The sequence below is a fragment of the Apodemus sylvaticus genome, chromosome 18, assembly GCF_947179515.1.
Source record: "Apodemus sylvaticus chromosome 18, mApoSyl1.1, whole genome shotgun sequence".
Taxonomy (NCBI): Eukaryota; Metazoa; Chordata; class Mammalia; order Rodentia; family Muridae; genus Apodemus; species Apodemus sylvaticus.
In genome coordinates this window covers 22045661-22059321 of record NC_067489.1, presented here as the reverse complement: position 1 = coordinate 22059321, position 13661 = coordinate 22045661, and the positions used below count along the sequence as shown (strand labels likewise).

General features: G+C 46.2%; 1 protein-coding gene across 1 annotated transcript in view; it reads left to right on the top strand.

The window, feature by feature from the left end:
* The first annotated feature begins 967 nt into the window (after positions 1-967).
* The window catches only part of Ido2 (indoleamine 2,3-dioxygenase 2), a 32738-nt gene continuing 20044 nt past the window's right edge, over positions 968-13661 (top strand). The window contains exons 1-5 of the mRNA XM_052162871.1: positions 968-1206; positions 2351-2402; positions 3057-3152; positions 7543-7662; positions 10425-10543. Coding sequence (XP_052018831.1) covers positions 968-1206; positions 2351-2402; positions 3057-3152; positions 7543-7662; positions 10425-10543 — 626 coding nt within the window. The remainder of the gene's footprint in view (positions 1207-2350; positions 2403-3056; positions 3153-7542; positions 7663-10424; positions 10544-13661) is intronic.

The following is a 13661-nucleotide window of genomic DNA, read 5'->3' as shown; positions in this document are numbered from 1 at the left end:
ATCTATCTATCTATCTATCTATCTATCTATCATCTATCTATCATCTACCTTCCCAGCTATTTCTATCTTCCAGTCTATAAATCTATATCTGTCTGTCTGTCTGTCTGTCTGTCTGCCTACCTGCCCACCCGCCTGCCCGCCTGCCCACCCATCCATCCATCCACCCATCCCTCCACCGACCTATCCATCCATCCATCCATCCATCCATCCATCCATCCATCCATCCATCCATCCATCCATCCATCCATAGGTAGGTATTATCTACTTACCTATTCTCTATCTACATACCTAGCTATCTATGTCTATTTTCCAGTCTATATCTATCTATCTATCCATCTATCAATCCCTATCATCTATCTACCTATCTCCCCCCTCTATCCCTATCTACCATCTATCAACAGATCCATCTATCTATCCATCTATTATCTATCAGTCCCCATCATCTATCTATGAATCCCTATTATCTATCAACCATCTTTATATCATCCATATATATATGTACACACACACACACACACACACACACACACACACACATATATAATCCTCTCTCCTGAGGATGGGAACCAAGGTTCACAGTGCTAGGCAAGTGCTCTATTCCCAGGCAATAGGGCAGCCTCTGCTTCTATTCTTAGTCTTTCTCTTGCTGTCAACTGCACCTTCAATTCCGTGCTCCTCAGTTGTGCATCTGCAGCTGTTTCCTGGAGAAAATGACACCATAGTGATTTCTCTCCAGGACAAAGGTTGACTGGGCTGGGAGGGGTTTTGGGGGGGTGAGTGCAGGTCACGAGACCAAGGACTTAGTCTGATGAGGATCTTCCCCCCAACACTTCCACCTGTCCAGAACTACACCCCCACCCCCATGTAGTTTGACTCAAGGCTTCCAGTTGGTCGTGAGTTACTTCAGAGTCAAAGAAAGAAAAGAGAAGATTAAATGAAGTTCAAAACTTTTACAGTTTATGGCAAGATGGTGGAGATGCTACTGTTGCAAATCAACCAGGAGTTCCAGCCCAGAATCACTGCAAATCTAGAAGTGGAGATGCTACTGTTGCAAATCAACCAGGAGTTCCAGCCCAGAATCACTGCAAATCTAGACGTTCATGACCCCACCTGCACCTCCCATCTCCGCTGTCCCAACAGCAACAAGAAGTGGCATGTGGGTCTCCTGTTGATCTCTGCTTCTCCAGAGGTGGACTTCGAAACTCTGTAGCATCTCCCTGTCTCAGCTCCCCTCCCCGCTCCCCAGTTCTTAGCATAGTGCTTATTCCCCTCCCTAGTCTCAAGGCCTGATCTTGACCCCAGTGAACAGAGAAACTGGATCCATGGGAAGCCAAGCCTCTAGCCCTTACTTCTGCTTCTACCAGGATGCATTTCTCTCTCCTCACTGTCTTCACGTCCTGGTGGCCCTGTGTCCCCTGTCCCCTTGTCTTCCCACTGCTCCTCTTACAGCAACAGACGATGAACTGCTCTTATTCCTAGAAGTGCTCTGTAAAAGCCAGTTCCCTTTCATTGATGTCGCTTCTAAAAAGTCCACCGCATCTCGCCCCACACTTCCCCAGCGCAGGAGCATTTGAAACTAGCTTCCAAAGATTCTACCCCCAGTTTCTATAACAAAGGCATAGAGAAACTGGCACGCACCTCTTTGTGTTTGTTGTTCTGTCTCTAAGGGATAGCTTTACTTTGATTTTATGTTGATGCCCTTGATCTTCTGATTATTACCTTTCATAAAATGATCTTAAGTTTTGGATGCCATATGGTCTTTCTCTATGGCTCATTGAGCCTCTAGAATGTTCTTTTTATCTGTGCTGTTTGGAGTCAGTTCCTGTGCCTACCTTGTAAATATCCCCCAGATTGCTAATCTAGACTTTCTTGATGTTTCAGTTTGCATAACTTTCAAGCCCTGGCAGTCACCCTCTGTGCTTCTCTTTCAGTGACTTCTTTCTGAGCCCCACACTTCTTGGCACATCATTTGCATTTCTACAGAAGTGGAAGCTGAATTTATTGAGAACTAGCTTTTTGCCTACTCTGACACCTACTTGCATTTCCTATGTGTTCTGACCCATTGCCCAGCCGCTTGGTTCGTAAGCATGATCACGGTTTTCATCCCATTTCTTCGTAACTCAGGGGCTGTACATGACTTTGGACAACCTGTTCCCCGCAAAGCCATTGGGCTCCATCCATGTTTGGTGAACGTTCTCTGAAAAGCCAAATGAACTTCTTTTGCACAGCATACAGCTTTCTACTGAGATCACCCAGGTCTCTCGCTTGTATTTAAAAGCTGACACAGACGATAGGAGTCGAGTTTCAGAACAAACCGATTCACAGAAATAGATGCAGCCTAACCGGACAGTTCAAGCTTCGGATTCCAGCCATGCTGGAGGCTGAAGCAGGAGGGTCTCAAGGTCAGTGACAGCCTGGGAGACTCACAGAGACTGTCTCAAAATAATAATAATAATAAAGCTGTATACTTGAAGACTTGTGCCTACAATGTGGAAGGCTGAGGTAGAAGATTGTGAGTTTGATCAGCCTGTTCTACATAGCAAAAATCTGTCTCAAAAGACTGAAAATGCCAAACTTAAAGTGAAGAAAAGAGAAGTCGCTTTCAGACTTCAAAGCCGGTCTCGACTGTCATGTTTCTGGGAATATTTCCTTTTCATTCTCATAGTAGGCTGACAGAATTAGCCCCTACCCCTTCTTGAGACTCTCAAGTACCCATGAACACACACACACACACACACACACACACATACACACATGTGAACACACACATGCATGTACACGTGTGTGCACATGCACACACAAACGCACACGCAAACACACATGCACACACCCCAGTATGAAGCATGTGATTTACACTGGGACCCAGTTTGCCTCCACTCATTCCCTCCCATGCTATATGACATGAGCCCAAGATCTGTATTCTAGTCGTCTGTGTGTCTGTGTGACTAGTCTAGCACAAGGTCAAGCTTGCACACCTGGGTTGACTTGAATTCTCTCGAAGAGCATTCCAGAGCTGCTTTCTGTAAAACACTGAGCTGTTTCTATTTGAAACGCAGGAAGAACTTCCCGACTATTACAAGCCTTGGATGGAAATTGCCAGCAGACTTCCTCACTTAATCGAGAGCCACCAGCTCCAAGCTCATGTGTATAAGGTACGTTGCTTTGTTCTTTTCTTCTTGTTTCCATCTCCTCTTCCTTCTCAGCTTTCTGGGAGCAGCTTGGAGGAAGGAACAAGGCGGAATAGGGAGACCTCTGGATGGTACAGATATCAGATGTACATCAGCCGTTGTCTCTGCTGTCTTGTGACTTTGTTTATGCTGTGAAGTATACAAAGCCTATGAGAATTAACCCGGAGGCTGCTGCAGTACTGACTGGACAGTCCTCCCGGTTTCTAACCTTTGTCTCTGAGTCTTCTTTTCCATCTTTCCTATAATCCTCACCCCCCACCACCACCACCGGGAGGACTGCTCGACTTTGTACGGACAGGACCTGTATGGGATAAGCTCGGTGGGCTTGTCCCAAGCCACATGGTCACTGCTCTGCTACACCTGGCTGAGTAGCTTGGCCTTAGTGTGTTATAGACTAGTTGAATCAAATGCCTTTCTGATTTATAAACTCAAGAATCAGTCTTGGCTATGTAGAAATAGTGAAATCCGTAGACAGCACATTAGAGTTTGCATGCACGTAAGTATACGACACACATCTGTGACAGACTGAGCAACTTACCTCAGAAAAGAATAAGAAAGATGTGACCCCCACAGAAGACATCCTTTGATTCTGGAATTTTATAGTAAGCCTGAAACGGAGAGTTGGCCTTGGAATCTCACTTCCTTCTGTGAGAAATGGGGGCATTTAATGGATGGGGGCATTAATGGCTTCGGTAAGAACCCTTTCATCGTTCTTACTAGGTAACAACGTCCATTATTTGCACATCATTTCCTCTTCTCATCTTCATCTGTCATGAGCAAATGACAGATTTCAGATGTTCAAGTCACTCCACCTCCAGTACCTTCTTGGCCAATGCTTAATGTCTAATTATGAATTGATTTTTAAAATACTCATTGGATGATCCTTACAGCGCATTCAGAAATCAGTGCAGGCAGCTGGCCCCAGTAATACTCTAGATAAACGCCAATGTCATCCCCTGAGGCTGAGGACTGAAAGGGACCCCATGTAAGAAAGTACAAGTAAAAGAGTTAATTGTCACACAAACCTCACACAAAGCCTCACAAAGGTGGTTTGTACATGCTGTTGACACATTACACTAACAAAAACATCAAGAGGAAAAAAAAAGATGGGAAGCAGTAAAAGGAAATAACTAATGATGACCTATGGCCTATACACACATGCACAAATCACCACACACGTGTGCACACATATACACACATGTACAAACATATATCACCACATATGTGACACACACATGCACACTCACATCACCACAGACATGTGTACACACATCATACACACACCCATTACACGTGTATGCCTACATAGACACATACTCTATACACATATCACCATATACATGGAACACACTCACATACCACCATACACGTGTGCACACATATAGACATGGAACCATATATACACATAAAACCAACAGTGAATGTACTACCCTGAATCAAGCTGTGAATTTTAAGAACATACACACTGTTCCCCAAAACTCCTCATGAGGCGTTTCACCCTCAAAGGGAAAGCTCCTTCTCTATCTAACTGATGTCTAGGACTCACAAAAAATGTCAGTTGTGCACCAGAGGGGAAAGTAAATGGTTAGTCAGTAAAGGGTCTCCCACAAACCCACGTGTCTGTCTTCATCCACCATCCCTTATACACTGACGAAGGAGAGACTATCCAGGATGCAGTGGGAAGGGCAGTTCTTCTGACGGTTCTGGATGACAAGCAAGGGAATAGCATTGGTGAGGACGCTAAACACACTCATGCTTTGCTACAGCTAGTCTGTAGTGTGAACTGATCTTGCAGAAACAGTCATTCAAAAAAAAAGGGGGGGGAGGGCAAGAGGAGTCTGAGGAAAAGAAGGTCCAGCAAGAGGCCCAAAGTGGGATCCAGCTCAAGGGGAGGTCCCAAGTCCTGTCAATATTACTGAGGCTATGGAGCACTTACAAAAAGGGACCTAGCATGACTGCACTCCAGAAGACCCAACAAGCAGCTGAAAGAGTCAGATGCAGATATTTGCACCCAACCCATGGACAGAAGCTGCTGACCCCTGCTGTTGAATTAGGGGAAAGCTGGAAGAAGCTGAGGAGAAGGGTGACCCTGTAGGAGGACCAGCAGTCTCAATTAACCTGGACCCATGAGATCTCTCAGACACTGGACCATACACCAGCTGATATGAGGCCCCCAACACATATACAGCTGGACCTGTGTTCATTCTCAGATGATGCAGCTAACCCTCAAGAGACTGGAGGCCCCAGGGTGTTTAGAGATCAGGTGGGATGGGGGGGGGGGGACATCCCTGTGGAGACAAGGGAATGGGAAAGAGGTATGGGATGTGGAACAGTCAGGGGGTAGACAGGGTGGGGGAATAAAATATGGAGTTATTAATAAATAAATAAATAAATAAATAAATAAATAAAATAAAAAAGTGCAGTGACTATGCAAAGCTGTTTGCTGTGGCCACTTTCACTGCAACAGTAAATACAAGGTAACAGAAGACAGGAAGGGGCAGAATCTCCATTCATAAACATATCTGTTACATAAATGAAAGCTCACAGCTCTTAAGTGGTCACGTAGGTACATGCCTGCATCTCTCTGCCATGTTACATGTCTTTGCTCTGTAGTTTACTGAGCGATAGGAAGTCGGTGACAGTTTCTATATGCAGAATTGTTAAACAGCTACTTCATGAGAATCTGTGCTTAACATTTATAGATATGTAGATGATAGGTGTAGAGATAGGTAGGCATATTTACTGTCTGAGAGAGTCTTAACATGTAGCCCAGGCTGGCTTTGAATTTGAGGTCTTCCTATCCCAGCCTCCACACAAGCACCTAATGTGTGTCAGAAATACTCTGCTCCTTAGTGAAGTCAGCCGGATGGCTCCCCCAGATCAGAGAACCCTTGAGTATTTACTGAGATCTGAGTGAAGAACATTGAGATTAATTTTCCAGGTTGAATACACAATCAAATAATGCCGGGGAGATAAAGGGTGTGTGGCATTCTCCCTGACCACCAGAGGCTGCTTGTGTAGGCAAAATGATCAACTACAAAGGTGTCATTTCATTTTCAGTCCCTATTAGTCGCTTTTGAATCACATGTATGCTTACAAGGTGAGGTCAGCAATCTTGAAATGTACAGGGACTCTCTAGAAAACATCTGTCCTGCTAAGCTAGGTCCTTTACACGGAGCCATCCTGTCCTGTAGATGCCTTCTTTAACACTCGGGGTATGACTAGGACAGAGCGTGAGAAGACACGGACTAGATTTTGAAGACTTTTATACTGACTAAATGCTAAAATATCTTTTATACATTGACTCAACAAAGTACATTATTAGAACTAATTTTACTTCCTGTTTGCCTTTAAAAAAAAAAAAGAGTGGCTGTTGGAAATTTTCAAACAAAACCCGTGATTCATGCATGATTCTAGTGATCGGGACTGTGGTCATTCCGCAGAACTGCCTCATTCCTTCCTGATTCTGGGACCCTAACAAATGCCTCTAAGACAATTTTGTCCTTTGGCTTCTGCAGCGGGTTGTTTAGCCTCAAATTTCAAGTACTGCTGTCATCCTCTTCCCCCTAGCGGCAGGAGGAGGAAGGGCTCTGTGTATCTGTTCGCAAGGTCCAGCCCACTCCTAGGAAGCCAGTGTCCCCAGCATTTGACAAGTGGCGCCTGCCCTCTGAGGGGGCGGAAGTAGCGAGAGCTGAAGAGATGAGCTATGAGCCGGTGGTAGCCAGGCAGGACAGGGAAGCTGGTGTGGTCGGACTGTGTACTGGTGCTGTTTTTCAGGGTGGCCTTTCCCTGTCACCAGGAGCTGTGGTTTCCCACGGGGACGACGTGGGGACAGAGCTGGGTGGAAAGTCCCACCACCTCATCCGACTGGGCTGTGGTTGTCTGTCTGACGGGGATCCGAGCAAGCCTTATACCCAGCTGAGCCCTGGATTTGTGGGGAGTTTACATCCCTAACCCCACTGGGTCTCACTGCGTTCAAAATTTTAATACAGTTAAAGGGCTCGAAGAGCTGAGGGCTTCCATGTAGTACAGGTCCATAAATGTTGCTGTGCGGATTTGGGGGAAGAACTTATCTCAACCTCAATGCTTGCTCTGTGATTCTCAAAGGCGGAGACCAGTGTATGGCACAAACCGGCCACAACCTAGGCTATGGACCCAGGACGTGGCCCCACCCACACTGCATTCCTCCAAGAGCTGCTTTGAGTGGAAGTGCATAGGAACTGCTTAGCTGTCTGTTGAAAGCCAAAGAGCGTTCTAATAGCTGCGGGACCCTCAAGTCATGGGACCCCGGTCCCAGTTTCCTGCCATTGTTCCGTTTTTTTTCAGCTGCCAATCCTTTTAATCTCTCGACCAGATGCCTCTCCTGGACTGCAGGTTCCTAAAGAGCTATCACGAGCGGCGGCTGGCACACCTGGCACTGGCCGCTATCACCATGGGATTCGTCTGGCAGGAAGGGGAAGACCAACCCCAAAAGGTGAGGGGCAAGGAGAGAGCTATCAGGTCCTGCTGGGCTCCCTGAACCCGGAGTTACCACACCAGTTCCAGGTTCTGTTGCCCTGATTCCAAATATCAGTGGAAGGCTAGGAAAGAGGGTTAGATTTTTTTTTTTTTTTTTTTTTTTTTTTTTTTTTTTTTTTTGCTAACTAGCTGATTTTCTCTTAGACTAATGGCCACTTTCAAAAACTATTGGCACCCCAACCCCATTCCAATAATATGTGAGAAACTTCCTTAGATCCCAAGAACTCATAAAATACCCTGCAGAATTTTCTAAGTACACTGGTTATCCTGATTGCCTAATTACTCCATTGTACCGACACCTGGGGAGCTGTCCCAAGCTCCCAGAGCAGCCTGGGGACACTCGGGAAAGCCAGTTTCTGATTCCACTGAAGCAGCCGTCTTTCCCCAGTGACTCCATATACCCGTGGACAGTCCCTTATTCCCTTAATATTCCATTCCGCTCTGAGTACTGTTGCTTTAGTTTATCAACCCTTTGTCTAACTCTCCCCATAACCTTCTAGTTTCACTCTGCCCCTCAGAGCATGAAACCTTTCTTCCCTACCCCCTCGGAGGGAACTAATATCCCTTTTCATTCTAAAAATCTTTTCATTTTATTTAATTGTTTTTGAGTCAGTGTCTTACAAAATAGCCCCAAGCCAGGCTAGAGCTTGCTCTCGTGTCTAAGCTGTTCTCTGACCCATGATGCTTTTGCCTCAGTCTTCCAAGTGCCGGCATTACAGGCACCTACCGCCCCGTGGAGTGGAGTTATGCTCTCTGGCAGTGCTGGGATGGAATCCAGGGATTGTGCGTGCTGAGTTAATACTTTGTTACTCAACAGGACCTCTGTTTCCTCTTCCTTCTCCCGAAGTTTCTCTTTCCCAGAAATCATGGTGTTGATCTTATTCCAGATCGCACGAGAAGCCTGAGGCATTTGTCCCTGGTTCATCTTAGCCCCACAGAGATACTTGAGACCCAGAAGAAGGGGCAGCCCCGAGCTCCTGCAGATTCTAACACGATACCATATCGTGTCTCATCTTAAGATCCTAAGTGTCTAGGGTCTGCTGTTGGAAAGTTTAAAACCTAAGCCAGAGGCAGACCCCTCTGATGAGATCCCCTGCCTATGCTCTCTAAATCAATCTCCTGAATTATGAGTTAGAGAGGGAGGAAGAAAGCAATGTCCAGTCCCCAAGGCCGCCCAGCCTCATCACCCTTCATTTTGTAAGTCTTCCCTGAACTCCCTCCCTACCCGGTGGACTGTCTGCCTCATACACTCCCATCCTCCCCAGCCCTGCCTGCTGTGGAAGCTTGGCAGAGTTCTATGCCCTGTAAACTGTAACTGTTCTCTACCTAAAACACACTTCTTTCCTAACTCTAAGAAAGAATGGCGGGTGCAGATCTTCTTTCAACTCTTCAGTTCTGGGCTGGGGAGATGGCTCAGTGGGTAAACTGAGAGCAAGCCGGCCTGACACTGAAGCTGAGATCCCCATAACCCACGAGAAAGCCGGCACAGGCAGCAGGGAGCAAGACAGAGCCCGCCTCAGACAAGGCAGAAGGCGAAGATCACCATTCGAAGTTGTCCACTGGATCCCACACTCTCTTCGCATGAATGTGCCTACATTTACATCTGTCTGTCTGTCTGTCTGTCTGTCTGTCTGTCTGTCTGTTTCTCACACACACAGAGACAGAGATGGAGAGAAAGAGAGAGACAGAGACAGAGTGAGAGGGAGAGATTTCTATTTTAAGAAGGAAAATAATTGGGGACGGACAGGACACATGAGAGTCAGTTTTTTATGCCTCTACCAGTTTGGCCCTTTCCATGGCTAAGGAGCTCATGGATCTGAGCAGCTGTTCAGGACTGTGGACAGATACAGATTTGAGTTTAATGGACATCCCCAAAAGTTAGCAGGTGAAAGGTAGGGATACAGACAGGGGCTTTGCAAACTGGAGGGTCCTTCAGGTGTAAGTGAGCAGCTTGTGTTTCAGTGGCATCCTGGATGACTGTTGGAGGGCTGATGTTATACCCCAGGTAAAACTCGATCAAATCATGTCAGGAGTCAGAAGAGACAAAGGGCAATCAAAGGTTCTGCCATTGAGTGACTCCCTGACATTGTGGGGTTTGACTCGTGAAGTGACGCAAGAGTCAGTTCTATATGCTGAGATTTCTATCCTTCCTATCCTTTCTAGGGTGTGTTCTCTCTCTCTCTCTCTCTCTCTCTCTCTCTCTTTCACACACACACACACACACACACACACACACACACACACACCTCTGTTTTTATCTATGTAATCTTCTATTTTTGTATTATGTGCATCAATGCCTCTATCTATCTATCTATCTATCTATCTATCTATCTATCTATCTATCTATATCTATATATTATTTCTAATCTATCATCCATCTAGAAAACACTTTCCACTGCTAGTTCTTAGTCTTCAATTTACACTAAACATTTTGGTGAAATAATTCTTCTCCTTTGTCTCCTTTGTCTCCTCCTTCTTTCTCTGTCTCCATCTCCTCCTCCTCCTCCTCCTCCTCCTCCTCCTCCTCCTCCTCCTCCTCCTCCTCCTGGTACAGTTTCCAGAGGTCCTGTTTATCGTGTGTACAGTGTACTCCATCTCTGGGTTTTGTATCTCTTGCAACGTGTTCTCCCAACCAGCATTCCAGGTCACTTATCAGAGGCAAACAGTGATTTCCTCTGCCAGTAGAATATACTAATTGTCTGGATTCCCATCCTAAAGGTGCTGCCAAGACCTCTTGCCGTTCCTTTTGTTGAGGTATCCAGGAACTTGGGACTCCCGCCTATCCTGGTCCACTCTGACCTGGTGCTGGCAAACTGGACCAAAAGGAACCCAGAAGGGTAAGGATGGAAGGGGGTCTTTGGGTAGCAACAGACTGAGGAAAGAAAGACTCAGGACTTGAACTGTCCTCACAGAAAAGGCTCAGGGTCTTAGCTGTTTTATAGTGAGCCATGAGCTCCCATTCACCATTTGTTTTTTGGTTCCAGTGAGAGTGAATACTCACATTTAAACCTGAGACACTTCTTCTTCCTGGGCTCCCGGCACGCTCGCTGCCTTGCTGCTTCCAGTTTCCATCTGGGTCTCTCAATCAGACCTTCAGCCTGCGGCTGTAATAATCACGCTGGTCTGTTTGTTCCCAGCATGCTTTGTGTTCCATTCAAGTCAGGTTAGGACTGGGTGTGAGCAGGCGATCCACGCGGTTATGAACTTCAGTTCTGTGGGACTCTGATTTGTGCCATCTATTTGTCTAGTTTACACCTTTTCACAGTTGTCCTGTGAAGCATCTGTCTATTGACTTTTCAACAAACAACAAATCCATGGAAACTTCATTTTCACAGTCAAATCTGTCTCAGGTGAGAAGATGGAAGGCGCTGTTTACTTTTGCAATAAATTAAAACAGCAAAGAAGAAGTTGAGGCTGGACATAAAGGGACCTTCCTTGGCATGACGTTTGTAGATAGCCATGCAGTGCTGAAAGAGATTGTTGAGATCTCTGTGGATGCTTCCAAGAGACCCTTCCTTGTAAGAACTGAGGAGGGCTCCTCTCAGCTAAGGACTGTTGAGCCTTAGAAGTTTATGCTTTCTGGGATGGTGATGTCACATGATGATGTCATATGATGATGATGTCATATGATGATGATGTCATATGATAGTGTCATATGGAGTTACATGATGTCATATGATGGTGATGTTGTATGGTGATGCTCCATGATGATATCATGATGGCATCATATGTTGATGATAAGCTGATTTGTGGTTGGGGATCAAATGAACCTTTGCATGTGAGGTAGGTGCTCCACTTCTGTTTTCTATCCCTTCAGCGTTTATTTAGATACAGTTTCTCACACAATGCCAGTGTTGACCCAAAATTCACACTGTAGCATAAGCAGTCCTTGACTTGGTGATCCGTATACCTCCTCTGTCCCTTGACTATCTGGGACTAACAGTATACACACAACCAGGCCTGGCTTGGTCTTTGACCAATTATACAGCAATTAAAAAACTGGTCTGCTTTGAAAGCTACTAAATCTAGCTTAGAATTGGTGTGAGCGAGATGATAAATATATGTGCCCGGACCATTGTGAAGCTGGGTTTATGATTCAAGGGAAAGGGGAAGAGGAAGTCTGAAGGGAGAATGTGTCTGTGCCAGGGCGACAGGGGTGAAAACAACCACAGGAAATGAATGTCCCAGCAAGTGAGGTACAGTGCCGAGAGGTGCAGATTTCTTCTGGACTATCATCTTTCTGAGTCTTTTAAAAATGTCTACCCAGAGCTTATTAAGTGCTTTGAAGAATGCAAGAAATAGAAGCAAAACACCACCTCCCCCGCCAAGCAGTTCAGTATTGAGACAAAGTAGCTCATAATATATGTCAAAGATCAGCATAAATAGTATCTTTAGAACTCCAGGAGAACAGCGAAAGCCTGGTGCAGGCGCACATGCTGTCACTCCTAAGAGGTGGGCAGGACTGGCGTAACTGAAGTGAGGTCTGTTCACTTCACTGAGCTGAAGAGCCCCAAGTGTGAGTGTGTGTGTCTGCGCAGGCACACGGCCCTGGCTGTCACCTGAGACCTGGTTTCTTCTGTCCTCCAGTGGCTCATTGCCCATCACAGGTGTGTGCTGACACGTACATGTGCCTGGTCCTTGCAGATGAGTGTGGGAGCCTGGGTACCAGGGACCCCAAGAATTATATTTGGATACCAACCAAGTTGTTTTTTTTTTTTTTCCTTTTTCTCTTTGTCATTGTCAATAACTACAATGCGACCAGACTGTGGGATATCAGGTAAGGTGTCCCTTTATTACCACCCACTGTTACCTTTAAAGGCTCATAATAAAACAAGGCTGGGGACTATGGTCAGCTCTACAGATAGCATAGCCTTAGCTGTCTATGAACTCATGAAAATTTGAAATGTATTAAAAAGTCAATAGTCCAAGCATTAGCTCTGATGGAGGCTACCTTCTAGGGGTGCAGGGATTAGTTTTTCTTACGCACATGTTCTGTCTGTCCATGGTGAAAACTGTAGTGTAAGAAAACAGCAAACCACGACTCTGTGAAACTGGCCCTGGCTGTCCTGGAACTCACTCTGTAGACCAGGCTGGCCTCGAACTCAGAAATCTGCCTGCTTTTGCCTCCCAAGTGCTGGGATTAAAGGCGTGGGCCACCACTGTCCAGTGAGATTTCTTATCTCTGTAGAACCTCAGCAAAAGGCCAGATACAGGCTGGCCACAGTGACAGAAGGGTCCCTTTGAAATCCCTTCTCACCCGATGGACTGGAGCCCTTGCGAGTGGGTGTGGCTATAATCATAGACCCCACCTCCCCCGGGGAGCTGAGCTGGCAGAGAAGCTACAGTCGCACCCTGCTCACACCCCCTCCTAGGAAGGCAAAGATTCCCCAAGCTAACACCTCTGCTGGACCGTGGTGATGCGCGACTCACATCCGCTTTGCTGTTTTGTGGTTTGAACCTGGACTTTGCTTTTGCTTGAGATGCTGAGGACAAAGCAGATGTGTAGGATGCTCATGCGTCAGATCAGATTTGTATCTGATGGGAAGACAGGAAGACGGCAGGTTGATTAGAAATGACCGCTCCTCTCTCTGTCTCTGTCTCTGTCTCTGTCTCTCTCTCTTCTCTCATATATTACATTCTAACCACAGTTTCCCCTCCCCCTACTTCTCCCAGTCCTCCTCCCACCTCCCCTCTCCCTTAGATCCACTCTTATTTCCCTTTAAAAAATAAAAAGCAGACCTCCCAGAGATATCTTCCAAACATACCCTGGCAAAGTTGCAAACAGCCCCTCACATCAAGGCTGGATGAAGCAACCCAGTGGGAGGGTTGCTTCCGACGCTCCCACTGTAAGGAGTTCCACAAGAAGCCCAAGTTACACACAACCACGACACACGAGCAGACAACCTACGTCACACCGATGCAGGCTCTCTGTGACTGTCACTTCGGTCTCTGTGA